Here is an 18,165-nt window from a genome sequence, read left to right on the forward strand (position 1 = left end):
TGTGTTGGTACTCAGGGTACTGTGGTGAGCTGAAGCTCCTCTGGTATTCGATGGGTTTCACAAACCTGTCACATACCTGGGAGACACACTGGTGATGGGTCAGGAAAAGAGCAGCACTCTGGAGTGACTCCACTGGTGCATTTATTACAATTCAACTGATTACACACAAACCAACATACTTACAGCACCACTATATACCACATTAATAAGTAGGAAATAACATTGTGAAGTTACAGAAAAAAAAATTGGCATTATTGAACTCTATAAAATGTTAGTATTTACATGAGAAATAATAGAGAATTTATAATTATATTTTACAGGCACATGTTTGTATTAAACGTCAAAGGTGATCAGCGACTAAGAGGAGCTAACACCAAAAAACTGTGAGATGAGCATCTCATCCTTCTTCCATGTAGATGAGATGAGGGTAGAATGGAGACAGTGGGAACTGTTCTGATGTCTGTGAAGCTGCTGATTGTCAGTCACAGAAGCCACTGTGAAGGACACAGGTGCAGCCAAGCAGTCAGAACACCGGGAGTCTGTGTGGAAGCTGGCCTGGCTTCAGGACCGTCCCTACAAACCATGGAGACCAGCCTAACTAATTCAAAGCTAAAGTTAGCCATCTCCACTGGATAGCAGAAATCCTAAATATTCCATTCACAGAGCAGGATTTAAACAACTCTATTTCAGCCAGCTCATTAACAATGTTAAACTGATATATTTTATTGTCTTTTGCATCCTTTTTTCAGTGTTTCATTAGGAAATGGGAGTGGGGGGGGTGCCAAACAAAGGGAATAAATAATGAATAAATCATCGTGCCCCCAACTAAACACGATCGCAGCAGCACCATCACCCCACAAAACTTGCCCCCCGCTCCACCGGCCTGTCACCCCCCTGCCTACAGTGAAATCCTGGGGGATACATTGGACACCTTCAGTGCACAGGTCCATGTGAAAGAAGAATAGAAGAATGGAAACACTCTCTCAGTGAAGGAGTGTTTAAAAGTGTAGAGAGGAGTGTTGTCACTGGGGTCAGAGAATGACACCTCCCCCCTGTTCCAGTCCAGCTGCACTCTGACCCTCTGGGGTTCCCTCCGCACAGTGAGGACTGTAGGTGGGGAGGTCAGGGCTTCATAACGCCGAGAGCCCCGCCATATACCCCACACTCCTGCTGCTGGGCTCCTATCCGCAGCCCCATTCCTGCTGATGGACTCTTTAGCCACACCCACCAACCAGTAAACTCCATCCCCCACTTCTACATCCCAGCAGTGTCTCCCTGAGCTGAATCCCTCAGAGCCCAGCACACACCGCCACTCAAATCTCTCTGGATTATCAGGAACCTGCTGGCACTCAACAGTGCATCTCACACTGGTCAGATCCTCAGACAGTGAGAGGTTGGGATGTGCTGTGTTTGGGTCCAGAGTCACAGGAGCTGAAGGGACAGAGAATGAGACGTCAGTAAATATCCAGCTGTATCATTGGATACAATGTAAATGCGGTGTAAAAAGCTGTGTAAGTCACTCTGGATAAGAGCTTCTGCTAAATGCCTTTGAGGAAAGAAGTGAAGTCAGTACTGATCTGCACAAAGGAAACCGTCAGACACAATGGGCTCCTAATGATATAAACTGAGTTTTACAAAAACAGCCATTATAGCCTCAGATACATGTGTGAGAGAAGCACCAGAACTAAAAGCTAATAGTATTTGACAAGTCATATGTTGCATATATATGTTCATCTATATAATTATTGTAAGAGGGTTCAAAGCCTGCCAGTATCTGTGCAGCTCCTCTCCTTCCACTTAAATACAGTATCACTCTGAAAGCAGCATTTTATTATGAGCATCAGTGAGATTAAGGACTGGTGCTCAGTCTCTTCACTCCAGGGCTCTTACACAGACAGGACCAATATGACTCTGACTGGCTTTATCAGCTTGTGGAAAGGATGCTGAAGATTCCCCCTGTACAGTGACAATGTGGAGCTCCCTGTCCCCAGTACTCACTGTATTGAACAGTCCCCAGCATCTTCTCCCACACTCTGTACTTCAGATTGCCCAGGTGCTTGGCCACATCAATCAGCGCTCCTGAGACCTTCTCTGGATCCGCCAGTGTGCACTGGGCTCTGCAATAATATTCAGGAGTCACTTGTGCTGTGGGCGTGGCTTCATTACCATAGAAGATTATCAGCAGCAACATCAGATCTTCATTCTATAAGAAAATGGCTCCATCCCTCCCAGCGTTCTGCCACACAGCCCCACTGGCTGCCAGATATGAAGCAGCCCGACCCCACTGAGGGACACACACTCACAGGAGCATGGGGGGGGGGGGGGGACTGCTTTCAGTCATTATTAATGCTGCAGTATTTATTATAGAGAGAAACATTGCAAACACATTCCACAGTACCTCACTGATAGAACACTACAGTGCTAATAAACTACTTTAGATATTTAACCTGAAGAGAGAGGATGGAGTTTCTTACCTGTTTTGTGTGTCCTTGTAGCTCTGAAATAAGAGAGTGAATTATTATCAATGTAGCCAATACTGTAGATAAAACACAGTAATATCTGACTGTATGTTGCTGAACAAGCTTTAGATATGACACATGACACAGAAAAATAAATGTGCTGCTTCATCATAGTTAAGTATGTGTACAGTGAGTGGATCTAAAATGATGAGAAACTTGTAAACAAACTTTGCCTGCAAAAAGGAGACTGTAATTCTACTGCTTGATAAGCTTTGAATAGATTTGATAATATTAGCAAGTTTACATTTAAAGGTGGTTTAGAGAATACTATATTCTCTAAATAAATTCTATGCGCTCTGCTCCTGCCGACTGGCTGAAGCTAAGCAAGTGTGGGCTTGGTTAGTACTTGGATGGGAGACCACCAGGGAATACTGAGTTGCTGCTGGAAGTGGTGTTGGTGGGCCAGCAGGGGGCAATCTTCCCTCTGGTCAAATAAACCCCAATGCCCCAGTGCAGTGACGGGGACACTGTGCTGTAGGAGATGCCGTCTTTCGGATGAAACATTAAACTGAGGTCCTGACTCACTGTGGTCATTAAAGATCCCATGACACTTATCACTAAAAGTATGGGGTTCCCAGTGTTCTGGCAAAATCCCAGATCTGGCTCTCGCAAAACTTGTCACCAAATCATCCCCTGACTTAATTGGCTAAAATATGCTCTCTCCCTCTCCACCTTCGCTAATATGTAGTGAGCTTTCGGGCGCAAAATGGCTGCCGTGCATCACCTCAGTGTGTGCTACACATCGGTGGTGGGTGAGGTGAGTTCCCCCTCACTGTAAAGCACTTTGAGCATTTGGAAAGGTGCTATATAAATGCAAGGATATTATTAATATTCTATAAATGAATGTGTGTGAGCATTAACAGCAGTTTGTATAGAGTCCTGCAGACACAGAGTGAACAGGTCTTACCTGCAGGAATGAGACGTCTTCAGCTCCCAGCTCCTGTTCTATGGCTCTGATTTGTTCTGAAAGGGCTGATATCTCTTCTGTCATCTTCTCAATCTTCTCCTTCATCATCTGACTCTTCTGCTCCTCTTCTTCCCTCAGTGCAGCAATCTTGGATGCCTCTTCATCTTTTAGGAACTGCTGAAGTTTCTCAAACTCCATCTTTATCTGTCTCTCTGTGTGCTGGGCCTGGCTCTGGAATAAACATTATTCACCATCATTTCAGCACAATCCACTGCTGCATTTTCAACACTGTGATTTAAAGGCCTCAGTACAGTACCTTGATGTGCTCTGCTGTTTGATCACAGATTAGTTTCACTGCATTAAAGGCTTTTAGCTTCTCCTGCAGTGGAGCCAGTGCAGTCCTGAGTTTCTCCTGGAAAGAAATGACAGAGTTCACACTTTACTGAGGAAACAGACCAACAGTAAACTTCACTGCCTGCACAGACAGCACAAGAGCCCCTGCTCAGACAGAGGGGAGCCAGAATGGAGACTCAGGCCACAGCTTGTGTAAAAACAATGTGTTCACTGACACATATCAGTGCATTGCCTCTGTTGCATTGCCTATATAAATATTATTTTTACAAAAAAGTTCAATTTAAAAACATTTTTAAATGATAATGTCTCAAGTTTGATATGCTGTATCTTTAGAGTTACATTTGACACATTAACAGTGATCTGCCCTCTAAGGCCACATTGTGTCAGACACATATATCTGAGGCATGAACTTTGACCCCCTACTGTCCCATGCTGAGCACTGCTCCCTAGCACAGCTCTGAGAATGTCTCCACACTCCTGCCCCTCCCTCCTGTCTCTCTGTCAGTCATGTGACACATAGTCATGGGCTCAAACATGCAAAACCTGAAAACTAAAATTGTTTATATCTTTAGCTCATAACCCTTTAGATATGCACTATTTCATACAAAATTCTAAATAATGAAAAATAGTAATATTTAATATTAATTATATTTATGAAAAACATTTTAAAGTTCAGCATGGCCTCAGTAGATGACAGCACTACAAAGCCTAAAAATCTGCGCAATTGCAATCGTCTTTTGCAATGACTTTTAAAATGAAATTTAATTTCCAAACATAAATTAATTTAAATAAATGGTAAAAGTCTAAATTCTATTATAAATCAGTTACCTTATACTCTTCTGCTGCCTCCTGAACTGGTAGCAGTTCGTGGTTTGCATGTTTTCTTGAAGTTTGGCAGATCACACAGACGGGTATTTGATCCACTAAACAGAAGAGCTTGAGTTTCTCACTGTGCAGACTGCAGAGCACTTCAGATCCTGCTTTAGCTCTCTGACTTCTCTCCTTTAAGAACGCCTCACAGGTATTCCTCAGAGACAGGTTACCGGGAGGTAGTTCCCTTGAAGATCTTCTCCTGCACACTGGGCACTCCTGAGATCCCTTCTGTTCCCAGTACTGCTGCAGACAGGCCTTACAGAAGCTGTGACTGCAACTCAGGACAACAGGATCCCTGAAGATTTCAGAGCACACAGGACAGGAGAGCTCCTCTTCCAGGAGAGAAGATCCAGACGCCATTCTGTCTCAGTCTGTTCTGAGCTCAGTAATGACTTCTGCTTATTCTGTAGTTTAGTTTCACTTTTACTTATTGCTGTTATACAAAAACTGCAGATTAAAAAAGACAGACTTCAAATTAATCGCAAATCTCTGTTCTTCCCTGCCTGTTTTAATTCCTTATCAATATCTTTAGAAATTCCACAATTTTTGATAAATATTCAGTGAATTCATATCATAAAATCCCCAGTGTAACTGAAGCGCCTGTGTGTGAGAAACTGTACTTCCCTCTTCCTGTTAGACACACCTGATTATCAGAGACAGCACAGGGAGCAGCATTGTACCACTGAGGTTTGATTGGCTGATCTGCCAGCAGTTCTACACCAGCCCTGTTCTTCAGGTTCTGTGTCAGTCCTCTCTCGTGTGTGTTAATCCAAATGGAATCTAATTCCCCAGCTAATCACAAGCACACACCCTCCCTTACAAACAGGATTCAAACACAGAGCCTGAAATCTAAAATCCATTCCTCTTTATAATATCCTCATTTATTGAGGTAATGGAGAGAGCTGTGCTTTAGAATCGCTCATCTACAGCACTGATGAAGCTAAAGGAGAGAGCTGTGCTTTAGAATAGCTCATCTACAGCACTGATGAGACTAATGGAGGTGAGAGGGTGAGAGAGAAGGGGTGAGGGATTGAGAGAGCGAGGGGGTGAGGGGTGAGAGAGTAAGGAGTGCAGAGGTGAGAGAGTGGGGGGGGGTGGGGGGGGTGGCGAGGGTGCAGGCAGAGGGCCTAATTCGAGAGGGGGGGGGGTGTGGGCGGGGGCTGTTGTCCTGCCCAGGCTGGCAGTGACGCGGCTGGCAGAGTACAGAACCAAGCGCAGACACACGGGACCCAGAGCCGGGAATAAAGCAGAGCTTCACTAAACACAGAGCAACAAAACCAACAGGAGCTGCTGCACCAGCAGGAACATACACACTACAGACACGGGAGAAGAGAGACAGCACACATAACATACACACTACAGACACGGGAGAAGAGAGACAGCACACATAACATACACACTACAGACACGGGAGAAGAGAGACAGCACACATAACATACACACTACAGACACGGGAGAAGAGAGACAGCACACATAACATACACACTACAGACACGGAGAAGAGAGACAGCACACATAACATACACACTACAGACACGGGAGAAGAGAGACAGCACACATAACATACACACTACAGACACGGGAGAAGAGAGACAGCACACATAACATACACACTACAGACACGGGAGAAGAGAGACAGCACACATAACATACACACTACAGACACAGGAGAAGAGAGACAGCACACATAACATACACACTACAGACACGGGAGAAGAGAGACAGCACACATAACATACACACTACAGACACGGGAGAAGAGAGACAGCACACATAACATACACACTACAGACACGGGAGAAGAGAGACAGCACACATAACATACACACTACAGACACGGGAGAAGAGAGACAGCACACATAACATACACACTACAGACACGGGAGAAGAGAGACAGCACACATAACATACACACTACAGACACGGGAGAAGAGAGACAGCACACATAACATACACACTACAGACACGGGAGAAGAGAGACAGCACACATAACATACACACTACAGACACGGGAGAAGAGAGACAGCACACATAACATACACACTACAGACACGGGAGAAGAGAGACAGCACACATAACATACACACTACAGACACGGAGAAGAGAGACAGCACACATAACATACACACTACAGACACGGGAGAAGAGAGACAGCACACATAACATACACACTACAGACACGGGAGAAGAGAGACAGCACACATAACATACACACTACAGACACGGGAGAAGAGAGACAGCACACATAACATACACACTACAGACACGGGAGAAGAGAGACAGCACACATAACATACACACTACAGACACGGAGAAGAGAGACAGCACACATAACATACACACTACAGACACGGAAGAAGAGAGACAGCACACATAACATACACACTACAGACACGGGAGAAGAGAGACAGCACACATAACATACACACTACAGACACGGGAGCAGAGAGACAGCACACATAACATACACACTACAGACACGGGAGAAGAGAGACAGCACACATAACATACACACTACAGACACGGAAGAAGAGAGACAGCACACATAACATACACACTACAGACACGGGAGAAGAGAGACAGCACACATAACATACACACTACAGACACGGGAGAAGAGAGACAGCACACATAACATACACACTACAGACACGGGAGAAGAGAGACAGCACACATAACATACACACTACAGACACGGGAGAAGAGAGACAGCACACGCAGCCGTATTGACGGACAGTGGGGTAGCCTGTCAATCACATCCCCAGCGTCCAATAGGGCCGTTAGCCCAGGCAGTGGCAGGACCATGCTGAGGGAGCCAGGGCTGACCCAGAACAACGTGTGACTCAGGAGAGGGGAGGAGGTGAAACTGGGTCCTCTCAGAATGCTCCTCAGGCAGGAGGAGGCGCTCTGTGTAGCGGGCGAAGCGGCCCAATCCCGGGAGTTGTCCGTTTAGGGAAAAGACGAAAAGATGCTCACAAAGGGTTGAAACTCAGATGTCATTTCGCTGCGCAAAACTCTCAGTCCGTGAAGTTACCCGCAGCCCCCGAATCGATAAGAGGAACAGTCTCCCTGACACAGGAAGCCCAGCTGAGGGACACAGATGCACCCAGAGGAGGCGTGGGCAGCTGGGGAGAACGGGACTCAGGCCAGGCCTAGCGAGCCAAGGCGTTTCCCCGACCGGCCCCAGTAAACACACTCCCCCTCCCTCACACCCCGCCCCCTCCCACGGCGGGACAGCCCGGTGTGACCCAGCCGCCAGGGCTCTTCCACTGGACCCGCAGATCCTCCAGGAGGGTCCGTGGGGGGCGGAGGGTGAGGACCGGGCCGAGGGAAAGCTGGACTCTGGAACGGTCCCCAGCCGCCTCCGCCGCTCGGCCTCCCGTTCCCAAATCCGACTGTGGATACAGAGCGATCAGCTGATCAGCTGGATCAGCCTCAGGAAGCCAGCTCATCCTTCATGCGCTCCGTCAATCCTGGCATGAGAAAGGCAGACGGGGCCTCCTCAGTACCCAGAGATTCACTCTCAGTACCCAGGGATTCACTCTCAGTACCCAGATTCAGATTCAGATTCAGACATCTTTATTGATCCCAAGAAGGGCAATTATTTTGCAGCTTACCCAGTCCATACACACAACTCCAAAACTCACAGGCAAGGTAGTTATATATCAGAGGCAACAGATCAACATGCATGGGTCAATACAAGGAAACAACGAGCAGCAGTAAATAATAAAAAAAAAATAAAATAATAATAATAATAAAGTAAATAAATAATAAAACATTTTATTATATAAATAACCGAGTTTAAAAACGTAACAGTCATTTAAAATGACTGCTGTCGGCGTTTAGTAGCCTGATAGCGGAAGGAATGAAGGACTTAGAGTAGCGGTTTGTTCTCCTATGGGGCACATTATAACACCCACCTGAGGGCATTACAGTGAATGCGCTGGACAGAACATGGTCAGATTGGCTGGCTTTTGCTTTCTGGGCCACCTGTTTCTCCCAGAGGGAGTACAGGTCTCTTTGCTGGGCTCCAATTATCTTGGAGCAGACTTTCACAATACCATTTAGGCTATTCTTGTCCTTCACAGACAACCCATTAAACCAGCAAATAAATGAGAAAGTTAAAAGACTTTCAATGAATGATTGACAAAAATTATGTAGTGCCCTTGGAAGATGTTTGCCAATTTGATCTGATATTTGCAATGTATTAATTAATTCATTAATTCTTGGATTTGGGTAATGTTGTTCAGAGAGGCCAGTGTTTTTTTTCTGTGCCATTCGTGTGGGGCTAGCTGCAGTTTATCCTATGCAACTGTGTGATTTAGATAATTGGTTCACGTGATAGAAGCTGATAAAACGAGAACTACTTTAGTCTGGTTAAACTTTTAGTGAACTGTCTGGCGCCTGTTGCTGTGCTGATTAGAAGATATGTTGTCCAATCACGCTGCGTGATGGGGGGTTCGACAAGAGGTCAAGTGGGAACTAGTTAGGGGTTGCAGGAGAAGACTCGAACTGAGGAGAGAACTGAAGAGAGAAGCAGATGGTGCACGGTGCAGGAGAGATCGTAAAACTGTTTCGTGAAATTGAGTTGAATGCACGTTTTGGAATTGATTATCGGTTTTCGACATCGTCATTGAAATAAGTCGCGGTACGGGATGGGAAGGTGCGGACGTTTTGGTGTAAATTCCAGTTTTTCTTATTTTCTTCTCGACGAAGTGTTTTCTCTACTGTTTCGGGTTAGCTAACCTGCAGCTAGCCACACGAAGAGGACAGCACGCGGCTGGACGAGTGTGTTTGTGTCGGACCTCTGTGTCGGACCTGCATTCGGATCGCCAGTGACTTGTTTTCCTGTGTGTGTGAGTAAACCTCAGCATTATTCTTGTGTCGATTCATATGAGCTCCAACATGCGCGCTAACGTAGAAAGACAAACTGTGCACGAACAGCCTAAAATCCCGGGTTATTTTCTTTAGTTTGTTATTTTGGTTTCGTGTTCATTTCTTTCATTTAATACTGTGACAGTTACATGGGCCATGCAGTGTGTATGGGCTGCCTAAGTTTGAATGGCGTCAAGTTGATGGCACTTCAGTGTTTTATTTTAAATAAATGCCACTATTGTAGTTAAAGGTATATTCTGGACTGTGTATAGTGTTATTGCATATTTTTCTCTTGAAATTGATTAAGCTCATTATAATTTGGTGTATTTTGGTATTGTGGTTTTACTCCTTATACATGGAGTCAAATGTTACGCACAAGTAGAGCACCATTTTAGGTTAATAAAATAACTGGTTCTTTGAGTGTGAGTGCTCAAAGTGGGGGCTCGTGAGTCAAAGTGTTTATGCATGGGAGTCATTGTTCACAAGCAGTATACCTACATACTAACATCTTTAAAGCTACCTGAGGCCTCCCAGTCTCCCAGGTGAGATCCCTAGACATAGAGTAAACTGGTGCATCCGGTCATAGCTCCTCCCATGCATTTTAGTGTATTAGTGGAAGTTTCATAGGTTTCAGTATTGCCTATGTATATTATGTAAATGAGCATTGTGGTGGGAGGGCTACAATCACATAAAATAGTATCACAGACATGAAGAGAGTTAAGCTTCCGCATTAAGTGAATTCTTTGTTGTCCACACTTGACAACAGACTCTGTATTTACATCGAACTTGAGTTGGGAGTCGACCCCTGTCCCTAGGTACTTACATGTGTCGACAATTTAAACATCCTCGCCGTATAATGCTAGCTTTTGGTTTGTCTCTATTCTGCCTGAAATCAATGATTAATTCCTTAGTTTTTAATACGTTAAGGTCGAGGAAGTTATCATCACACCATTTAACAAAAGCAGGTAGGGCACAACCATGATCTGACCCTGAGACCTGAAGCAGAGACAATAGGGCGGTGTCATCAGAGAATTTCACAAGGTAGCTGGCGTCTTGAGAATTCCTGCAACTGTCTGTATACATAATAAAAAGCAGGGGGGACAGGCCACAACCCTGGGGTGAGCCTGCATTTGAGACCTTGGTGTTGGACATATGTCCATTCACCAAAACCTGCTGTATTCTCTCAGTACCCAGAGATTCACTCTCAGTACCCAGAGATTCACTCTCAGTACCCAGGGATTCACTCTCAGTACCCAGAGATTCACTCTCAGTACCCAGGGATTCACTCTCAGTACCCAGTAAGAGTTCACTCGCGTCAGTACCTTCAGCGAGATTCGCTTTCGTCCGTACTCTCATCCAGAGTTTCCCGTGGCCTCAGTCCCGTATACCCAGGATGGCTCTCAGTACCCAGGGATTCGCTCTCAGTACCCAGGGTGCAGTGCTCTATGGCGTAATCCTCCACTGACCCTGATTCCAGGCATAGCGTCAGCAGTCACGGAGGGGCTCTCCCTGGGGGAGCTAACGTGCCGTATGATTACTTTTGATTATTTTGTATGAAACCCTTTTTTGTAAAGTGAGAGAAATTAACTTTTGATAATGTTTAATGTGAAATGAATTGAAACTTACATTCTAGCTTCATTTCAGTTTCTTATTTTCTTTTTGCTTAAGTATGCCTATCACTCGTGAGTTCACAGCGCCATCTAGGGGCACTGCGCTTATCTGCATTTCACAACTAATCTCAGATCAGCTCAAGTTTGGTATGAACCCAAACCCAGCGTATGAGGGACGTATTTTGTCTCTGTCTGTGTTCATACTGCACTGGAGAGAGAGACTTACCTCATCACACACCTGGGAGACACACTGGTGACGGGTCAGGAAAAGAGCAGCACTCGAGTGATTCCACTGGTGCATTTATTACACTTCAACTGATTACACACAAACCAACGTACTTACAGTACCACTATATACCACAGAAATTAGTTGGAAATAACATTGTACAAGTTAAATAAAAAATTTGACATTATGATTCAAAAATCAAAGGAAAATTTGTTCACATTAGCACAACATTTTATGATCCGTCCTAAGAAATCCTCAATGATTCAGTACATTTGTGGAGTATTCCTCAGAGACAGGTTATCGGGAGGTAGTTCCCTTGAAGATCTTCTCCTGCAAACTGGGCACTCCCGAGATCCCTTCTGTATCCAGTACTGCTGCAGACAGGCCTTACAGAAGCTGTGACTGCAACTCATGACAGTGATTTGTATATGTAAGATTTCAAAATAAACTAGTAACATGCAGCTTTCAGGACTAAGAGACAACAAAACTGTGAGATGAGCATCTCATCCTTCTTCCATGTAGATGAGATGAGGGTAAAATGGAGACAGTTGGAACTGTTCTGATGTCTGTGAAGCTGCTGATTGTCAGTCACAGAAGCCACTGTGAGCACAGGTGCAGCCAAGCAGTCAGAACACTGGGAGTCTGTGTGGAAGCTGGCCTGGCTTCAGGACCGTCCCTACAAACCATGGAGAGCAGCTAACTGATTTAAAGCTAAAGTTAGCCATCTCCACTGGATAACAGAACTGCTAAATATCCCATTCACAGAGCGGTTTAAACAACTCTATTTCAGCCAGTTTAACAATGTTAAACTGATATATTTTATTGTCTTTTGCATCCTTTTTTCAGTGTTTCATTAGGAAATGGGAGTGGGGGGGGGGTGCAAAACTAAATGAATAAAATGCAATCGATGCTCCCCCCAACCAAACACGATCGCAGCAGCACCCATCCACCCCACCAAACTAGCCCCCCAACCAGGCCCCCGCTCACCCCCCCTGCCTACAATGAAATCCTGGGGGAAACACTGGACACCTTCAGTGGATCGGTACACATAAAATCAAGCCAGAAGAATGGAAACACTCTCTCAGTGAAGGAGTGTTTAAAAGTGTAGAGAGGAGTGTTGTCACTGGGGTCAGAGAATGACACCTCCCCCCTGTCCCAGTCCAGCTGCACTCTGACCCTCTGGAGTTCCCTCTGCACAGTGAGGACTGTAGTTGGGGATGTCAGGGCTTCATAACGCTGAAAGCCCCGCTGAATACCCCACACTCCTCCTGCTGGGCACAGATACACATCCCTTTTCCTGCTGAAGGACTCTTTAGCCACACCCACCGCCCAGGCCTCACCCCCCACTTCTACATCCCAGCAGTGTCTCCCTGAGCTGAATCCCTCAGAGCCCAGCACACACCGCCACACATCAAATCTCTCTGGATTATCAGGAACCTGCTGTCTCTCATCACTGCGTCTCACACAGGTCAGATCCTCAGACAGTGAGAGTTTGGGATTTGCTGTGTTTGGGTCCAGAATCACAGGAGCTGAAGGGACAGAGAATGAGACGTCAGCAGAAGTGTAGTATAGGTGGTAGTGTAGTACATTGGGTAAGGAGTTGGTCTTGTAAACTAAATGCTGCAGTAACCTAAAAGTCACAGGTTTGATTCCAGGGTAGGACACTGCCGTTGTACCCTTGAGCAAGGTACTTAACCTGCATTGCAGCTGTATAATTGGATACAATGTAAATATTGTGTAAGTTGCTCTGGATAAGAGCTTCTGCTAAATGCCTGTGAAGCAAAGAAGTGAAGTCAGCACTAATCTGCACAAAGGAAACCGTCAGACACAATGGGCTCCTAATGATATAAACTGGGTTTCACAAAAACAACCATTATAGCCTCAGATACATGTGTGAGAGAAGCATCATAACTAAAAGCTAATAATATTTCATAAATCTCACATTGTATAATCCCTATAAGAGGGAGCAAAGCCTGTCAGTGTTTGTGTAGCTCCTGTCCTTCCCCTTAAATACAGTATCACTCTGAAAGCAGCATTTTATTATGAGCATCAGTGAGATTAAGGACTGGTGCTCAGTCTCTTCACTCCAGGGCTCTTACACAGACAGGACCAATATGACTCTGACTGGCTTTATCAGCTTGTGGAAAGGATGCTGAAGATTCTCCCTGTATGGTGACAATGTGGAGCTCCCTGCCCCCAATACTCACTGTATTGAACAGTCCCCAGCATTTTCTCCCACACTTTGTACTTCAGATTGCCCAGGTGCTTGGCCACATCAATCAGCGCTCCTGAGACCTTCTCTGGATCCGCCAGTGTGCACTGGGCTCTGCAATAATATTCAGGAGTCACTTGTGCTGTGGGCGTGGCTTCATTACCATAGAAGATTATCAGCAGTGACATCAGATCTTCATTCTATAAGAAAATGGCTCCATCCCTCCCAGCGTTCTGCCACACAGCCCCACTGGCTGCCAGATATGAAGCAGCCCGACCCCACTGAGGGACACACTCACAGGAGCATGGGGGGGTATTTATAGTAGAGGTAAATATTGTTTTCATTACTTTAGTATTTTAAAAACTTCTCTCAGTCATTATTAATGCTGCAGTATTTATTATAGAGAGAAACATTGCAAACACATTCCACAGTACCTCACTGATAGAACACTACAGTGCTAATAAACTACTTTAGATATTTAACCTGAAGAGAGAGGATGGAGTTTGCTTACCTGTTTTGTGTGTCCTTGTAGCTCTGAAATAAGAGAGTGAATTATTATCAATGTAGCCAATACTGTAGATAAAACAAAGTAATATCTGACTGTATGTTGCTGAACAAGCTTTAGATATGACACATGACACAGAAAAATAAATGTGCTGCTTCATCATAGTTAAGTATGTGTACAGTGAGTGGATCTAAAATGATGAGAAACTTGTAAACAAACTTTGCCTGCAAAAAGGAGACTGTAATTTTACTGCTTGATAAGCTTTGAATAGATTTGATAATATTAGCAAGTTTACATTTAAAGGTGGTTTGGAGAATACTATATTCTCTAAATAAATTCTATGTGCTCTGCTCCTGCCGACTGGCTGAAGCTAAGCAAGTGTGGGCTTGGTTAGTACTTGGATGGGAGACCACCAGGGAATAGTGAGTTGCTGCTGGAAGTGGTGTTGGTGGGCCAGCAGGGGGCAATCTTCCCTCTGGTCAAATAAACCCCAATGCCCCAGTGCAGTGATGGGGACACTGTGCTGTAGGAGATGCCGTCTTTCAAAGGAAACGTTAAACCGAGGTCCTGACTCACTGTGGTCATTAAAGACCCCATGACACTTGTCGCTATAAGTAGGGGCTTCCTAGTGTCCTGGCAAAATCCCAGATCTGGCTCTCGCAAAATTTGCCTCCAAATCATCTCCTGACTTAATTGGCTAAAATATGCTCTCTCCCTCTCCACCTTCGCTAATATGTAGTGAGATTTCAGGCGCAAAATGGCTGCCGTGCATCACCCAGGTGAGTGCTACACATCGGTGGTGGGTGAGATGAGTTCCCCTTCACTGTAAAGCACTTTGAGCATTTGGAAAGGCGCTATATAAATGCAAGGATATTATTAATATTCTATAAATGAAGGTGTGTGAGCATTAACAGCAGTTTGTATAGAGTACTGCACACACAGAGTGAACTGGTCTTACCTGCAGGAATGAGACGTCTTCAGCTCCCAGCTCCTGTTCTATGGCTCTGATTTGTTCTGAAAGCGATGATATCTCTTCTGTCATCTTCTCAATCTTCTCCTTCATCATCTGACTCTTCCGCTCCTCCTCCTCCCTCAGTGCAGTGACTCTGGCTGTCTCTTCATCTTTTAGGAACTGCTGAAGTTTCTCAAACTCCATCTTTATCTGTCTCTCTGTGTGCTGGGCCTGGCTCTGGAATAAACATAATGCACCACCATTTCAGCACAGTCCAGTGCTGCATTTTCAACACTGTGATTTAAAGGCCTCAGTACAGTACCTTGATGTGCTCTGCTGTTTGATCACAAACTAGTTTCACTGCATTAAAGGCTTTTAGCTTCTCCTGCAGTGGAGCCAGTGCAGTCCTGAGTTTCTCCTGGAAAGAAATGACAGAGTCCACACTTTACTGAGGAAACAGACCAACAGTAAACTTCACTGCCTACACAGACAGCACAAGAGCCCCTGCTCAGACAGAGGGACCAGAATGAGACTCTGGCCCTGCTGGTGTAAAAACAATGTTTCACTGACACATATCAGTGTATTGCTTCTCTGTCAGGACATGCCAGGTAAACAGGGATGCTGTGCAAAATGGAACATAATATTCTGTTTGTATCGCAAATTAAACTTTTAACATGAAAATGTACTAATGTTTAATGCTGTATTTGAGTACATTTGCACATTAAAGTGATCTGCCCTCTAAGGCCATTGTGTCAGACACATATATCTGAGGCATGAACTTTGACCCTACTGTCCCATGCTGAGCACTGCTCCCTAACACAGCTCTGAGAATGTCTCCAACTCCTGCCCCTCCTCCTGTCTCTTGTCAGTCATGTGACACGTAGTCAGGATCTCAAACTGCAGTCAGGCCTGAAACTAAAATGGCTCTTTTTTCAGATCATAACTTTAAGATATGCACTTCATTATTCATTAGAAATTCAAAATTATGAAAAATATTAGATTTAATATTAATTATGTTTATGAAATTGTGTTTAAAGTTCAGTATGGCCTCAGTAGTTGACAGCAAAACAAAGCCACCTTTTAAAAATCTGAGTAATTGCAATCATCATGACTTTTAAATGAAATTTAATTTCAAATATAAATTTAATAAAATAAATGACTAAAGACTAAATTTTAAAGTTAAGACTAAATTATATTTAAATCAGTTACCTTATAGTCTTCTGCTGCCTCCTGAACTGGTAGCAGTTCATGGTTTGCATGTTTTTTTGAAGTTTGGCAGATGACACAGATGGGTATTTGATCCACCAAACAAAAGAGTTTGAGTTTCTCACTGTGCAGACTGCAGAGCACTTCCGATCCTGCTTTAGCTCTATCCATTAAGAACGCCTCACAAGTATTCCTCAGAGACAAGTTAGGGAAAGGAACATCCATAGAAGATCTTCTCCTGCACACTGGGCACTCCTGAGATTCCTTCTGTTCCCAGTACTGCTGCAGACAGGCCTTACAGATGCTGTGACTGCAACTCAGGACAAGAGGATCCCTGAAGATTTCAGAGCACACAGGACATGAGAGCTCCTCTTCCAGGAAAGAAGATCCAGATGCCATTCTGTCTCTGTTGGTTTTGAGCTCAGTACTGATTTCTGCTAAATCTGTAATTTAGTTTCACTTTCACTTACTTCTAATACAAAATCTGCAGATTAAAAAAGACAGAATTTAATTGAGTCCCGAATCTCCGTTCTTCCCTACCTTTTTTTATTCCTAAGGCAAAATCTTCAGAAATTCTGAAATATCTGAGAAATATACATTGAAATCATATCATAAGATCCCCAGCGTAACTGAAGCGTCTGTGTGTGAGAAACTGTACTTCCCTCTTCCTGTTAGACACGCCTAACAATCAGAGACAGCACTTCCTGCAGGGGGCAGCATTGTACCACTGAGGTTTGAGTGGCTGATCTGCCAGCAGTTCTACACCAGCCCTGTTCTTCAGGTTCTGTCAGTTCTCTCTCATGTGTGTTAATCCAAATGGAATCTCATTCCCCAGCTAATCTCAAGCACACACCCTCCCTTACAAACAGGATTCACACACAGATCCAGAGCTGGAATCTACAATCCATTCCTCTTTATAATATCCTCACTGATGAAGCTAAAGGAGAGAGCTGTGCTTTAGAATAGCTCATCTACAGCACTGATGAGACTAAAGGAGAGAGCTGTGCTTTAGAATAGCTTAGCTACAGCACTGATGAGACTAATGGAGGTGAGAGGGTGAGAGTGAAGGGGTGAGGGGTTGAAAGAGCAAGGTGGTGAGGGGGTGAGAGGTGAGAGGGGTAAGGATGAGAGGGGGGGGCAAGGGGCAGGCAGAGAGCCAAATGGAGGGTGGCACAGGAAACAAGGTGCAGGTGAAGCACCAGGAACAGGTGCAGGTGAAGCATCAGGAACAGGTGCTGGAGTGTGGACCATTTGGTTTCTCATGGTGTTGGAGAGAGCTTGTCGATTTAGTGAATGTGTCTCTTATGTCTTCCAGGAGTAACACCGTGGTTGGCATCAGTGGTCTGTGCTTGGCTTGCCTCTGCTGGGTCCGCATCGCTGTTGGCTGAGCCTTTCTGTCACAAGGTACACCAGGATGTGCCCAAGTGCAGAGACACGCAGTGAAACTCTAAAAGTCTTTACTTGAATCGTAGGCAAAAATACACAAAAAACACAGGAGGTAAAAAAACACAAGAATAAACACAATAAACTGGGGAAAAACAAGAGAACTCAGTCATAAACTTCATGACCGTGAAATGCACTTTTGTACGTCGCTTTGGATAAAAGCGTCTGCTAAATAAATGTAATGTAATGTGAAAAGGCACCAGAAGCTCAAAACAGGCAGGGTGGGTTAGAACTGGGGAAGGTCACACTCAGACTCAGCAGAGACACTAGACAAACAGGGAACGTACATACATCAGACCTATATGTATGTACGTTCCCTATAGTAGGCAGTATACTTCATAAGAAGTAGAACCTTTTGAGCAAAAAGACGCAATGAGAACAATTGAAGAACAAAAAGACGCGGTGTTGTGTGTTCGTACGGTGCAGTGTGCGACGGCCTCCAGGAAGAACTGTTGGAAAACTTCTTTTAAACTAAAGCCACTT

The 18,165-nt window shown here is 44.7% G+C and overlaps 2 protein-coding genes across 2 annotated transcripts; both read right to left on the minus strand.

Moving 5' to 3' along the window:
* Window positions 1–895: 895 nt before the first annotated feature.
* LOC135257915 (zinc-binding protein A33-like) lies at window positions 896–5,727 on the minus strand. The gene is made up of 7 exons (XM_064341131.1): window positions 4,609–5,727; window positions 3,743–3,838; window positions 3,427–3,657; window positions 2,475–2,497; window positions 2,281–2,284; window positions 1,999–2,203; window positions 896–1,431 (listed from the first exon to the last, which is right to left on the minus strand). Exons 1-7 carry the CDS (start codon window positions 5,011–5,013, stop codon window positions 899–901), a joined length of 1,497 nt encoding a protein of 498 aa, XP_064197201.1. The 5' UTR covers window positions 5,014–5,727; the 3' UTR covers window positions 896–898.
* A 6,619-nt stretch (window positions 5,728–12,346) lies between these two features.
* Window positions 12,347–17,363, minus strand: LOC135257810 (E3 ubiquitin-protein ligase TRIM35-like). The gene is made up of 6 exons (XM_064340959.1): window positions 16,243–17,363; window positions 15,356–15,451; window positions 15,040–15,270; window positions 14,088–14,110; window positions 13,572–13,690; window positions 12,347–12,893 (listed from the first exon to the last, which is right to left on the minus strand). The coding sequence occupies exons 1-6, from the start codon at window positions 16,636–16,638 to the stop codon at window positions 12,361–12,363; spliced, it is 1,398 nt and encodes a 465-aa protein (XP_064197029.1). The 5' UTR covers window positions 16,639–17,363; the 3' UTR covers window positions 12,347–12,360.
* Window positions 17,364–18,165: the final 802 nt, after the last annotated feature.

Source organism: Anguilla rostrata, chromosome 6 (assembly GCF_018555375.3).
Source record: "Anguilla rostrata isolate EN2019 chromosome 6, ASM1855537v3, whole genome shotgun sequence".
In the NCBI taxonomy this organism is placed as follows: Eukaryota; Metazoa; Chordata; class Actinopteri; order Anguilliformes; family Anguillidae; genus Anguilla; species Anguilla rostrata.